Source organism: Lasiosphaeria miniovina (genome assembly GCF_030549165.1).
Source record: "Lasiosphaeria miniovina strain SMH2392-1A chromosome Unknown B0T26scaffold_3, whole genome shotgun sequence".
NCBI lineage: Eukaryota > Fungi > Ascomycota > Sordariomycetes > Sordariales > Lasiosphaeriaceae > Lasiosphaeria > Lasiosphaeria miniovina.
In genome coordinates, this window is record NW_026848222.1 from 160,445 (window position 1) to 174,215 (window position 13,771).

At 53.3% G+C, this 13,771-nt stretch overlaps 4 protein-coding genes across 4 annotated transcripts; 3 read left to right on the forward strand and 1 right to left on the reverse strand.

The window, feature by feature from the left end:
- Positions 1-47: 47 nt before the first annotated feature.
- Positions 48-1,515, forward strand: B0T26DRAFT_699818 (uncharacterized protein). Its single transcript, XM_060441494.1, has 3 exons — positions 48-588; positions 668-806; positions 907-1,515. The coding sequence occupies exons 1-3, from the start codon at positions 322-324 to the stop codon at positions 1,239-1,241; spliced, it is 741 nt and encodes a 246-aa protein (XP_060297533.1). The 5' UTR covers positions 48-321; the 3' UTR covers positions 1,242-1,515.
- A 1,740-nt stretch (positions 1,516-3,255) lies between these two features.
- B0T26DRAFT_643177 (P-loop containing nucleoside triphosphate hydrolase protein) lies at positions 3,256-3,862 on the reverse strand (the record flags this gene model as incomplete). Its single annotated transcript, XM_060437509.1, has 2 exons — positions 3,256-3,518; positions 3,598-3,862. Coding segments are annotated over 2 exons (528 nt in total), but the record flags the coding sequence as incomplete, so codon positions are not given.
- Positions 3,863-6,220: 2,358 nt separating this feature from the next.
- Positions 6,221-7,011, forward strand: B0T26DRAFT_749113 (uncharacterized protein; the record flags this gene model as incomplete). Its single annotated transcript, XM_060445053.1, has 3 exons — positions 6,221-6,284; positions 6,378-6,644; positions 6,716-7,011. 3 exons carry the CDS (start codon positions 6,221-6,223, stop codon positions 7,009-7,011), a joined length of 627 nt encoding a protein of 208 aa, XP_060297535.1.
- Positions 7,012-8,744: 1,733 nt separating this feature from the next.
- On the forward strand, positions 8,745-10,151 carry B0T26DRAFT_673415 (uncharacterized protein; the record flags this gene model as incomplete). Its single annotated transcript, XM_060439593.1, has 4 exons — positions 8,745-9,119; positions 9,286-9,540; positions 9,573-9,787; positions 10,067-10,151. The coding sequence occupies 4 exons, from the start codon at positions 8,745-8,747 to the stop codon at positions 10,149-10,151; spliced, it is 930 nt and encodes a 309-aa protein (XP_060297536.1).
- Positions 10,152-13,771: the final 3,620 nt, after the last annotated feature.

Consider the following 13,771-nt stretch of genomic DNA (forward strand, 5'->3'; position numbering starts at 1 on the left):
CTCGTGCTTCGATACGGATAGAAGGCATCCAATAACAAACGCCTATCCCGCAATGGGCCCTCGAGTGCCTGCCTTATTGTAACACGAAGCAATGCAGTGAGGCCGACCGCCAGCTGAGCCGGACTTGAATCCAAGCCTCCCTTGCTGCCTAAGTCAAACGATAAAAAAAGAAAATTCTCCGTTATCCTTTAGCATTCTCCGTCATCCTCGAGCATTCTTCCTCACCTAGCTCCCAACTTCCGACTCACAACTTCCGACTCCCAACTTCCGACTCGTCAACCCCAAGAATCAAAATCATAACGGCATTTAACTCAAACGATTATGGCCACGAGGGCCGCGCAAGCCACATCCATGTCGCCGACCGATCTCGCTGCCAACAAGGCAGTCGTCATCATCAACCACCCCACCGACCCGGCCGACGAAGATGACGAGAATACAAAGGCCAAAGATGATGCTGTCACCGTCGCCGACATGCCCGCCGTAGACTTGCCAGCCCCCGCTGAAGGCGGCGGTGCTAGAGGTGGTGGCGACAACGGCAACGGTACCACTGTGAATGGAGGCGGCGACGCGGGCGACAACCCGGACAAGGTAAGGCTGCCTTTCTGCCTCCCCAGTAACCCTATATGAACAGCGACATGCATACTGACAACTCGTTTTGCTTGCCTAGCACTGGGTCTTTAGGAACCCCGGTGCAGCGGCATGCCTGGCAGTCGCAGCCGGCAGCGTGGCCGTAGTTGCCGCTCCGGCGATCGTCACGGCGCCTCTCCTCGTGACCGCCGGCTTTGGCCCCGGTGGCATCATAGGAGGTGAGTGCTTTCCTACTTGATTAAAGCGGCCATTCTACCCCCATCCTGCATATTTTAAATAAAATATTCATCGGCCCGCCGTGTTTGAATCAACAATCAGGATCCATCGCAGCCGCCGCCCAAGCGGCTCTCGGGAACGTGGCTACGGGGAGCTTTTTCGCCTGCCTCACGAGCGCTGGAATGGGAGGCTACGGAGCAGCTGCCGTTGCCGGAGTCACCCAAGGCGTCGCGGCAGTGACGGCCGCCGGCGCCGGAGCTGCTGCCGTGAAACTGTCGAAACAGACGGCACAAGACGATGGGGATTCACCAGCAGCGGGAGCTTCGCCAGCCGTCGCGGCCGAGGAAGGTGGGATTTCGACAACAACTAGAATCTCAGCGGCGGCGGGAGCCTCAGTAGTAGCAGCTCTGCAGGCATCAAAAAGGGCTGAGGCTTAGAGAGCTGCGGCCAGGAAATCGAACCGGAGATGCAAACTGTGAACTATACTCGAAGACGGAAGGGCTTGTATTTGAGGGCAAAGCGGGTGGTTGATTTGACGAAACTGGGAGCCAAGTCTTGTGAAATATGGAATGCTTTGTAGGAGCACGGTTTCACATACGAGATAAACAGTGACGGATATCTATTCCTCTCCTTCCGCCTCTGTAGCATGCCAGCCGGTCCAACCGACCCGTTTAGTGGAAGCTCTTCAAACTTTGGCTGTCAGCAGTGGGCATGACAGCATTCTCTCCTTCGCCGGCAACTGGTGCTTGATCAACCCGGTCTTCAACCACTTAGTCAATGCCATATCTCTCACCGCCGCCGTCTGCTATTCGATCCCACCACTTCAGCGCAAACTTTTCGCCAGCAGGGCCTCCACATAAGGCATGCAGTGCAGCACAGTAAGGGAGTCCGCTGTAGCGTTGGTCTGGTGCCCATACACGAGAAACACGTGCTGAATGTGGTCGCTGCAGACATTGTCAGAATCGTCCTCTATAAAACTCTGGATCTTGCCATTCTTGCCTTGTTCAGAGAAGTACCAGTATCTGACAGCATGACTGCCGAAGTGATTTGAGTCTTGATTTATTAACCCGCCTAAGGGGAGCCAAATTTATGACGAACCGGGGCTCCAGTCATTTGGGGGTGGTCTACAGCCTTGCGGAAGCTGGATCGGCACGTTCACCGGACTGTTTTCGATAAAAGCGCCAGGGTGTGTCGGTAAGTCAAACGCAGAGTCCCGCTTGTTTAGGACGGAGCAGTTGAACTGCGCACGAGCCGCAGGAAGACGTATTTCTAGCTCTACCACAGCTTGGCTCGAGTTTTCCAGACTCACTTTAGCAAAGACGAGTTCGTCGAATGTCCATGCAGGAAATGAGAGGTTTTGAAACTGGATATTGCCGTTATATGGCTGGTAATCGTTGTCGTTCAATTGGTAGCCTTCGTCCGTATATCTACCCGAAAATCAAACCACTCAGTAACATAAGCTGATACTTCACGACCGTAGTTATACCCCGTAACTGTGTAAAGGCCACTCGAGATAACGGCTATGTTGCACGCGATCGAAGTTGACAGCGCATTGAATTGTCTGCTCAATAGGTCTAAAAGTACAGAAAAGAACGCTTCCTTATACTCATGGAGAGAGGGCAAGGGAGGCGTTGTAATCAGCCCGAAAGAGGGCATTCCGAATGAAATGAGGACATTCCGAGTCAAGAATGAAGAAAATAACAAAGAATGAAGGAAGCTCAGAGGCATATCAACCAGGGCCTGTCCAATTCCATGAAAAGTGGGTCAATTCCAGACGACAGGCTAGGAGTGGTTCCAGGGGTGCTGTCATCATTCGTGCTGCGAGCCCAAAATAACCCAGCCGAAGCGACTTGGAAAGCAGCTGGATAGTTGTTCCATAGGATGAATCAAAGAGAGGCAAAGCTGTGTGTTTCTCGCTGACTCGGAGTCGGTTGTATTAATATATGGTTCTTATTGCCACGTCCATCATGCTGTATTCCTGGCTCAGAAGGACCATATAAAGAGAGGGAACATACAACTATCTGTATCGGGTGTATCTCGTGTTATTATTATCAAATGCGGCCTTGATTCCGCGGTGGAAATTGGAATACAGGTGCCGTGGTCGGGACTGCCGTTCTCTGATTGCTCTGTTTTGCCTGCGCAACCCCTCCCCGCTTTCACAGCCCATTCCCACCCATTCTTCTAGGTCCATTACTTTGGCCCGTAGAAAGTAGAAGTCGTTTTCAGCTCCAGGCTTGGTCGATACCAGGCTGATTTCTGCAGCGATGGGGCAATCGACTCGGGGCGCTCATAGCGTGAGGATTCAGGTTGGGATGTCGGAGGAAGGATCAAGTAGTTTCCACGCTACGCAGGTGATGCGTGAATCCCAAGCCCATTTTTTGAAAACAGACCGCCTGCAGTGCTTTCGACCATCCGCAGACCGCTCCCCACCGCGCCCCCCGTGAGACCTCTTCATGGCTGAGGAGAAGTCTCCACGTCCAAATATCGAGAAATACATATTCTCGCCTGAGCTCGTCGAACTCGCGCGTGATCGCCTCCGCCACGACCCAGTCTCTTGATGTTCATGATAAAAATCTCTCGGGTTTGCTTGAGGGTCAAAGGCTTGTAGAGCAATGCGCTGTGGACGCGAGACTTGATGGCCTCATAGAGCTGGCCCGGCCGGTTCGTTGTCAAAACGAGGATGCCGTTGTAGTATTCCATGACTCGCAGAAAAACTGGCGAGCGAAAGATTGAGTCTCCAGGCGCTGGGAAGGGGGTCGAAAGGGGGCTGTGGTGGTTCGTTCAATTGCTCACCGGACACGACGGCATTCCTGCCCAAATCCGTCTTCTCCCGCTCCTCCAAGAACACGTCGGCTTCATCGAGTAGAAGGGTGCAATCCCAGACGTTTGCCAAATGGAAAATCTCGGTGAGCGACGACTCGACCGCGTCAGGCGTGGAGCCAAGATCTCCAGATGTATTGGAAAATAGGGGCTTCTGGTATTGTTGGGCCACGGCCTCGACGGTGGCTGTCTTGCCAACTCCCGGGGGGCCGTGCAGGAGAAAGACGAGGTTGCGGCCCTAGCCCGGAATTGGATCTTGGCTTGGAATGTCGCTCGTTTTCCTCGCCTGCTTGGTGTTGAAGTGGTCCGTCAGCAGACAGTGAATGACGCGTTTGTGATGGGGGTCAATCTGCAAAAGGCCTATGGAGTTGAAATGTTCCCGGTCCGTCTTGACCTCTCTGACGTCCAGGAAGACGAATTTGCGTTCAAGGAATGCGTAGCACAGAGACGCCGAGGAAGGAGGACGGTGTCGTCCTGTCGTGGTTTCTCCAAACCATCCGTCCCATAGGAATCTTGCCGCCCAAACACCGTCCCCTCAAGAAAGGCGATGTTGTCGCACGAAACGACAATATTGCGCCACTCGTACAGCAGCGCAGAGCGTGAGGGGCCCGACCACAGCAGAATGGGAATTGCTTTCCCATCCGCCGGTTGAGGCGAGGCCGTATTCGAATTTCCACATCACCTGGGTTGCCCGTGCTGCTGCTGTAGGCGTGCCGCCCAAAAGGATCGTTTAGAAGAGTCCAAGCCTTGTACGAGACATGCCTCTGCTCGATGCACTTGAAGTGCTGGCTCCAAAAACGGCTGTCCTCGATCAGGGCCTCGCTGTTTGGCGCGAACCCAATCGGGTACACCTCGAGGCTGCGAATGTCCTTTTCGCCATTGAAGTACTTCATCGAGATGGCCCACGGTACCGTCTTGTACGAAAAGCCGTCGTAGTCGATGAAAAAGGATCTTGCAATGGGCTCTGAGTCGGGGTCGGTTCCACGCATGGGAAGCTCCACGCCGCTGTCGTGTGGCTGGAATATTTCAAGTTTCTAGATGTTCTGGTAGATGGCGTTCTTGGGGAGAGGGTCCTTCATTCTTTGTTCAACGTCTTCAGCGGGACATGGAGCAGTTCGCCGGGCCGAAAGAGGTACCACAAGTCATCGTGTCGTATTCGGCAAGGATTTTCATGGCTGGCGTCGTCGAACTGGTTAGTTAGGGGGAAAGGTTGGTTTCGACAAACGAGATATAATTAACACTCCAGGTGCTTTATCTTGTTCAGGTCATCGTCAATCGATTGCTTCCAATTACAGCCTTCATGTGGGAGCCTAACATATCTCAGCTCCGATTATACACCAATCACTTAGTCCTACGTATGAGTTCACAACTGTTGCAAGATGAAGGATCGCGGAAATTGAAGCCACACTGTAGCTTAGCCAAACATGCATCATAATTTTTGTCCCTGTCAGTGTCGCACGACGCAGCCCCACAACTCTGCCTACTACATCGGAACTGTTCCGCGCTTCTTGTCGAGTCGTTTTCCGTCCGGTATCTACGGGGTGCAACCCAGTCTCTTGTCATTGGGTTAATAGACAGACAGGACAGCAACACAACTCCGCCTGACGCCTTGGTTGAATGGGAACTTGAGTGGTGCAACCACGGAAGTCGCGCAAGCCTAGTGGTAATATCAGCCTCGTTGGCTATGACTTCCAGAGACGGATGCCGCGTCATCCCGGTCCTAACGAAGGAGTGAAAAAGGAGTCTTGGCAATGCACGCTGCTGCCGTTCGGTTTCGTTTCGGGGGCCGATTGAGACTGAGGTGAGGAGTACATATAGCGCCAAAGGTTGGGGGTGGACAAATACTTGGCGGGGAAATATCGACAACGCATCGAGTATGATCTAGGAGGACATGATATTCTCGCATCCTGCCATCACACCAGCCCTCCCTATAGTTCTCACACCTGGTAAATATAATTAGGTGTCACTAACTTCACGCTGCTCTGAATTCCAGCTCTCCTTTATGACACTTGTAGTATGAGGAACGTGGGCGTGATAGTGGATAGGGTTGGGAGCGAAACTATTAATCCTAACACGAGGTTACCGCCTTTCTGGCTGCAGACAGCCGCCTTTCTGGCTGCAAACAACCCCACATCAGCACACCCTCATTAGCTGCAGCGGCTGCTCGTTGCGGGGCCCACAAGGGAGAGAGTAAGAGTGCACATGTGTGGTATTGACAAGCTTTCCTCAGCCCAGGCGGCTCCAGCTACGTAAATAGTGAAGGAAATGCTTATTACCTACCTGCCACCCTAGGCGTTCTCTTCCACATCTGCTCCGAAGCCCTAACTCTTGCAGCCCGTTTGCGGGTCCCGCACAAGGCCCCTTTGACATCAACAGTTCTGGTTCTTTGACCAAGCCGATACTCTAGGTGCTAAGTGAGGTCGAGTTTGTGGACACAGGCCTCTATAATCGCTACTCTTGCTGGCAAGACGTCGTTGGTGCCATTGAGACGGCCAGGGCGCGGGGCAATGCCAAAGCCGAGGAATCCTTTTTGGGCATGCGAGCCCGTTTGAGAAAGTCGGGCCCACAGGTTGCTGTTCTCGAATCGTTAATCACCATGATTCCGGACCAGGACGGTCTCAGCGTCCTACGGGGTGGCTTGACGACTTTATTCAAAGTCGGTATTTTTCTCCCTAGACTAGGTACCTTTCCCAGCTCGACGCTTCACCTACCTGCTCTTTCCCGCGCTGACCCGAGTCAATGTTGGGGAACAGCTTACTTTTTTACGGCTGGAGACGCGCAAAACATACTTGAAGCATTTGAAGTCATTCCCACTACGCTCATCGACGCTATACAAAGTAGCCAACGGTTTCCTGATGCTTTCGACCTTCGTGACGCCGTTGCACAGCTGTGTTACACTGTGACCGAGAACCTCGGCAAGTTGATCCAGGCCTTGCTTCGCAGCCACCCTGATAAGCACAGAGGCAAGCTCACATTTCCCAGTGCGCCCCGGCTTACTGTGTCTAACAACGGGCTGAGCAGTAAGACGGCTGCTAAACTAACCCCGATGTCCCTTCCGTCGCTCCCCCCTCCCCCGGGCCGCCGCCTCTAGTGACTCTAAAGGGTCTGCTAAAGTTGCTCGACGTGCCGGAGTGCGCCGCCGCCGACACGCTGGCCTCCATATCACGGTGTTTTAAGCTCAACGCGGGCAGCAAGAGCAAACACCTCATGAGAATGGAGCGCTTCCAGGACTGGCTTGCGGCACTGCCGCGAGACTCGGACCTGGTCTTAATCGATGGTCACTACCGTACCGCAGCCGCAGCCGCTAACAAGGTGTCTCTTATGTCGGCAATCTGCGCTTCTCTCTTCGAGGAACTGCAACGATCATCTAGCGGCGGGAACGGCTAGCTTGAACGTCTGCCCGTGAACTAGATCGCCTTGCTGCTCCGTCGCAGAGCTACGTCTGGTTGAGCTAGAGCTTGTTGTAGTACGAGATGTAGTGCAGATAGGCCCGGTAGATGCAGCTGTCGTTTGTGTCGTTCTTTAGGCAGTTGCACCACTGCTTGTTATCGTCGTCGGCGGCCGGGCTCCAGTCGATCTGGTTATAAGGGGTGTTAGCGAGGCGTGCTACCTCGTCCTTGGAGCAATCAAGGTTGCATGGCAGGTGGATGCCGTTGGCTAGGTTGGTAGGGTTCAGGTTCACAAGTAGCCTCGTACAACTATTGGGGAGATCACAGTCAACGGGCAGCGGCAGGGGGTAGTAGGGCGGGCAAATGCGATGGGACGAACGACGATGTACTGTAGCCGTATGTACAGGCCCGGCCTTCGCCGATACATCTTCCATGGGCAAAATAGGCGTGCGCGGAAGTACGCCCCATTCGCTGACACCCCTGTTGGTGACCGCGGCGGTCCTTGATCCGCGCTTAAGGGGATAGCTAGCTGAGACGTCTATGTATTGATTCAAGGGCGCCGTTGTTTAATATTCACATGACCCCCACCCCGTAGTTCCTCCGAGCCACTATTCTACTGCTTCACCATCCAGGCTATCCGAGACCAGGCTATTCGAGACATTCGTTCCAAGCCTTCATTTGAGCCAGTCCCTAAGGATATTTATACAGCCTTGATATTAATTTTGGCTACCTTGGCTAGGCTCGACAATCGGCTCATCTTGGAGCAGCAACAACTTTGAGAAAGCGCCCACTTAAGCAGTCGTATATGTTGGCGTGATGAATCATATGTACCGGCCCAATGATGTGCCGTCGTCTCCTCATGAGGTGATGAAGGGTAGCACGTTGATAGAATCTCCACTTGTCCGAGGCTGCAAAAAGCAGGTCTAGACTTTGCATTGCCTCGTAGTGAATCTTTCCCATTCGTGTGGGGGTGGCGTGCCGCCGTTCGTGGCTGGCTGGGCTTTTGAACCTAGCTAGACTGGCCGCCAATATTGGCTGGGCGTTATCTGTTCAGCCAGTCACAGGTACTGTAGCTGGCTATCAGTATAGCCAGACCTTATTGCAACATCAAGCCAAGAGCTTTGCTAGGGACCTTGAGACCGTGCTCCTCTCCTCTTGCAATCAAAGCTTGAGGTTATCTGCCGGACCATTGAGTATGGCCAGCCGAACGTGCACACTGTGGTTGTAATGTGGGTGGCTGACCTCTGGCCAGACCCTATTGGAATATCAAGCCAAGAACTTTGCTAGGGATCTTGAGACCGTGCTCCTCTCCTCTTTCAATCAGAGCTTGAGGCTATCTGCCGGACCATTGAGCATGGCCAGCCGAACGTGCACATCGTGGCTGTAATGTGGCTGGCTGACCTCTGGCCAGGCCATTGTAGAGCATCGTGCTGCAGCTTTGTCTGGGCGTCATCAAGTCGTGCCACCGTGCTCCCACTCTCTATTAGTCAAATTTTCAAGTCATACGGCTGATCATTGCATATGGGCTGGCTGGGTCCGGCAGAGGCCTTCTGGAGATCGAGCGTGGAGCCTTGGTGAGGACCATAAAAGCCTTGCATGCACCCTCTGTCGAGCCAAGTTCAAGTTATCTAGAACAAGGTCCGGTTTTCTGAGCAATCTCTGCACCTCTCCCCACACAGTATCACAACTAGCATATCAACCAACCCACCACTTTCCCTCCTTATCTTCACCATGTCCATCCTCGTTCCCCTCCTAGAGTCGGGCTTCACAGCCATCTATTACTCCAAGATCGGGATCCTGAAAGTCTTTGCCAGCGGCGAAATCCTCGGCTGGATCATCAATCCCCACCTCGAGCAAGCCCAAGACTTCGTCGAAGGCCTGAAGTTCTTGCTACTCAGCTCAGCCGGTAGCAGCGGTATCAAGCCGGCGCAGTCGCTCCAGGCCTCGATCGAGGTAAAAATCAATCCCCCAAACGGCCCCATCTACACCATTCCGGTGACGTGTGAGTCCGCCGATGGCAACTTTGGTATCCTCGCCACCGTGGATGACCAGAAGGTGGAGTACCCGCCGGCCGGCAGCAACTTCGTCTCCCTCGCAAAAGGCAGCGTCAATGCCGGCTACAATGAATACCAAGACACTTACCGTTTCCGCCAAGGGCGACGTGGCCGGCTGGATCCTTGGCCCCAGACTCTATCGCGACACTAACTGGGTCGGAGGCCTCAGGTTCGACCTCCGCGGCTACTCAGGTGGCGTCGGGCAACCACCGACGTAGCACCTCGAGGCCTCGATTGCTATAGAGATCCTCCTACCGCGGGAAGACTTCCAGAGCAGGGTTGTCACTTACCAGACCGAGGATGGCATCTTTGAGATCCCCATCGTGTACCACGACGTCAACAAGGACTCCGACGCGGCGACGGTGCAGAAGGAGCCGACCCCCGGGTCTATCCTCGTTCCCCTCCCAGAGTCCGGCTTCAAGGCCGTGTACGTTACCAAGACCAAGACCCTCACCGTCTTCGCCGGTAGGAAGGTCCCTAGATGATCCTGGACCCCCACCTCGAGCGGGATGTTCTCTTTGGAGGCTTGAAGTTCTCGCTCCGCGGTTTCCCGGGTGGGTTTCCCGAGACCTCAGAACAGGTCATCGAGACCTGGATCAAGCTGCACATCAGCTTACCAGCGGAGCATTTCCAGAGCGACACGGTCACTTGCCAGTCGGCGACCGGCACTTACCATGTCAATATCAACAGCGCCGGCCTTGATGGGCAGTCCAAGGACTCGTAAGTGGCTGTGGAACAGATGAACACTTCACACGGGACAGGTCACAATGTAATGAGGGATTCACCACATGAGGAGTTCATGTGGGGCGAAGATGTTCTTTCTGGGTAGTTGCAGTATCTTGCAATCGAGCTTTCATAATTTGGTCTGGAGGCGGAGCTAGAGATAGAAAGGATGACGTGATTTAGTTATCTACCTTTGATGGGCTGAAGTTTCGTGTCTAATTGTAGTGGCATACCGCTTATGCGAAAGGTCTGACGTTCTTTGAAAGCCGCTGTCAGAAAGAAGGCCATTTCGGTGACCATCGACGGCCGCTTCGGTGACCATCGACGGCCGCCTCGGCGACCGTTACGGCCATCTCGGTGACACTAAACAACAAGTATAAGAATAAGGTGTCTGGCATGCCACAAAAGACAGATCAATCAATCTACATCGTTTTCTCCCCATATCACATGCAGTGCAGTACTTCTGACAGCCGCTCTTGTTTCCTCGGGGTTAAACCTGCCTGTAAGGATAACCTTATTTAGCCCCCTGGCCCAACGTCCTCCACGGCTGGCCCTTTAAGTTCGCTGAGCTATCTATCTTTAATGTTCCCTTCGTTCGGCATCTGATTTCCCTCTGCTAAGCTGGGTTGTGTTTTATACCGAGCCTTGAGTCTTCCTCGGTCTTGGCCGAAGATCACGTCCTTGAATCTGGATGCGGCTGAGGAAAGGAAGTTGAGAAGACGAAGAAATTGGAAGGAATTTGTCGTCCTTGAACTTGGTTTACATAAGGAAATGTCGGACTGGTGGGGCGATGCCTAATGAGACCTCTTAGGGGGAAAGAGAGCCTCTTTTCCGGGACCCCCAAACCTGCCCAAAACATTCTTGATCGCTTCCTGTCGCCCAGATTTAAGCCACAACCGTGCCACAACGGAATTGAACTTTAAGGCCTCTACAACGCTCACTTCCTAGGACTACTAGATTTCCTTTGTTTAGTTAATACTTTTTGGGTATAAATAGGGCCTTCTTTCCCCCTGTCTTTAGACCTTTTTTAGACAGACAATTCAATGCGTTGTCAACTACGATCACGTGCAGCACTTCGCAAACCACGGCGAGGGGTGGTGTGCTTGACTAGGGCGTTGCGAGGGGAATGGATATGTGATGCAACAATCTCAACCACAGATGCCGGCTGCTACTCCTAGTGCGCTAGCTCTTCCTGCGCAACTCATACTCTGCCTCTAGCCAATTCGGCGAGTACGGCGAGTCGTTGACCCTGAACCGTACTCCACGGCCGACTGCATTCTCGTGGAGATGGAGGTGGCGTCCTGGATACAGCCTGGAGAGCAAGATTTGGTAGATCTTAGCGCGAATCTCGGGACGCAGACGCATGAAGGGAAAGGGCCTTTTGGTCGCCGAAGCGTGTCAGACTTGGATAGCAAATCGGTAACGGGGGCTCAGAGAACCTACCGAAGTGCGATTGCTGCCTCAGGTCGGCGTTGTGTTCTCTGCTGGGCGGAAATGTGTGTCGTGGAACCGTCGCGCAGAATGAGCGAGGGCAAATCGAATGAGCCAAAACCCTGCGTGTATTCGACGGCCCCTGTAGGCCCATAGTAGCTCTCTATGGCGATTTGCTAGGGACTCGTCGAGTTTGTCGAGCGCATCACCGTTTCGTCACGAGTGGTGAAGGGTGCTCCTCGACTCCAGTTCCCCGCCCGCGTGAAACTGCCCGATGGCTGCTAACCGAGCTTGGGGCACGTGCGTGAGACTCCCTCTCCTGCGGTGGGCAAATCCAATCAGCATGTTCAGCCAGGGACGTCTCGTCAACCCGAACCCGAACCCGGGCAGCTCTGGGCCCAGCGTTGGCACCAAATCAAACTACGCAAATCTGAGGCTCAATTTGCGTTAATTTGACCCACAAAATCGTCGATATGCGTGTTGGATTATTTGATTATTTGATTTGGCTTCGTTCGGGTAGCTTTGGCGGCAAAGTTCCGCTGCCCTGGGCTGGCATCCGTGGACCAGAAAAAAAAGCGCTGAATCCAGCCAACTACCCCCAGTCTTCAAACACATCAGAACTTACAAGGTTGGCCATAGTCAACTGCTGCGCTGAGCCCACGAAAAGCAGAGATCAATCGCCCTGAAAACCGCTTAGCCACCGGGATTGAAGCCGAACGAGCCCAAATCGAGGGCGCCTTCGATTTGCGTCCAGTTTGGGCCAGAAACGACCGATTTGCGTTGCTCCCAGAACCAGATTTGCGTATTTAATTCGGCTTTATTTAGTTTGGTGCCAACGCTGCTCTGGCCTTGAGCCCAACCCATCGAGAAAGCCGACCCGCTGAGCAACATGATGTCAAACAGGGGCGTAGTCGAGGAAGGCGATATTGTCCTTGTCAACAATCAGCAATTCTCTCGACCTAGCAGACAGCGGGTTTCTCACAGTAGTCGACAAGCTGCGGCTAGCGCGCGCGCGTGTCTCGCGTCATGCCGTGGATGGAAGAGGTCTGGCGTCTCGCTGACCTGACCTCTTTTCGGGCGAGTTAGGTTAGCCTACACTGCGGGCCGCGCCTTGCCGTTCCACACTCTGTGGTCATCTGTTAGTGAGTAAGCCAAGAGATCGTTTGCTCTGGTGGGGGGGAGAAATGGGGTGGCCAGGTACAGGGCACCAGTGCCCAAAATTAGCAAGTATAGTCGGGGTAGCCCGAAAAATGACTTCCCGCTCAGCGTAGCTCAGCCTAAGGCGGTAACTGCTCAGTTCCAAAGGAGGAAACGAGAATCCTTTCATTGGTTCTGGAGACGTGATAGGTTATTATTGAGAAGGAGATCTGGACGTATAAGGAGAAGCGAAGAAAAGATTCACTTTGGTGAGCAGGGTATCATGCCGCTAGTTTTCTGTCACCATCGGATAGTCACTGCCAGTGTACCAAGTCGGAGCGTATCATAGCCTAAGAGAGAGAAGGAAAGTAGAGTGCTGCCTGGTTCAGGGTGGATGTGCTTCTTCTTGCTAAGTGGCTATGGATAGAATATCTATATACCAGACGTGCCCAATACGTATAGCCAGTTCAGGATGCCCCCAGAAATGTCAGTGTGGCTTGCACAGAATGTGAGGGGCTGTGGCGTAGAAGCCAATGGATAACACTAAGCCTGTTGTACGCTCGTGTAGGTGCTCGATGCGTGGTGTTTGGGAGGCAGGTGAGTAGCATCAGCTCCTCTTCCGCCTTGTCATCCGCCGTCATTCCCGAGCCTTGAACTTTGTAACCCCATCCACTTTACAATCACAATCGTTGGTAGTTTTGTGACAGCGATGAGTGCTCAAAGCACGCTCTGACGACCACGGGTCTCGAAAGATGTCGGTAGGCTCCTCTATAAATAGAGAGAGCATACTCACAGGAGCGCCTAGGAAAACGGTTAGTCGTCGCCAAACACATGGTGTGAACGTAGCTGTGGTACATGGCATCTCCCCAGCAATTATGGCTGTGCCGCGCATGGTTTGGTTTGCTGGGTGTTTGGCGTCCATTGTTTCCCGGACCAAAGGTTGATGATGCTAATATAATGGGCACAGTAGGTCCTACGTCGTCGGACTCGAGCAATGGCTATTTTCATTCTTCAACACTCATCTTCGCGTTCTAGGCGGTTCTTATAGTGACTCTTTACCAGGATAGCGACATGGCCGAGTCTCTGCCTTGTTGCGCGCAACAGACAAGTGCCAGACCTCGCGAACAGGCGCCTTTGTCACACAGCGCAACATCCAGGAAACTAGAACTCGCAGTCATGGGTCATAGAAAAGAGACTGTCAGTTGCAGGACAAGCCAGGACAAGCCAGGACAAGCCAGGACAAGACAGCCAGGGCTCCTTCAAAAGTGACACGATGATTGAGGTTCGGAGACGTGTAGAAAACAATCACCCTGACTCAGACGCGATAAATAAATGACGCATTACGTCCGTCTTTCAGGTCCCCGGTGGCATCCAAAATTCGTAGAACACCATTTAGGCGCCCCGTAAGCTAAA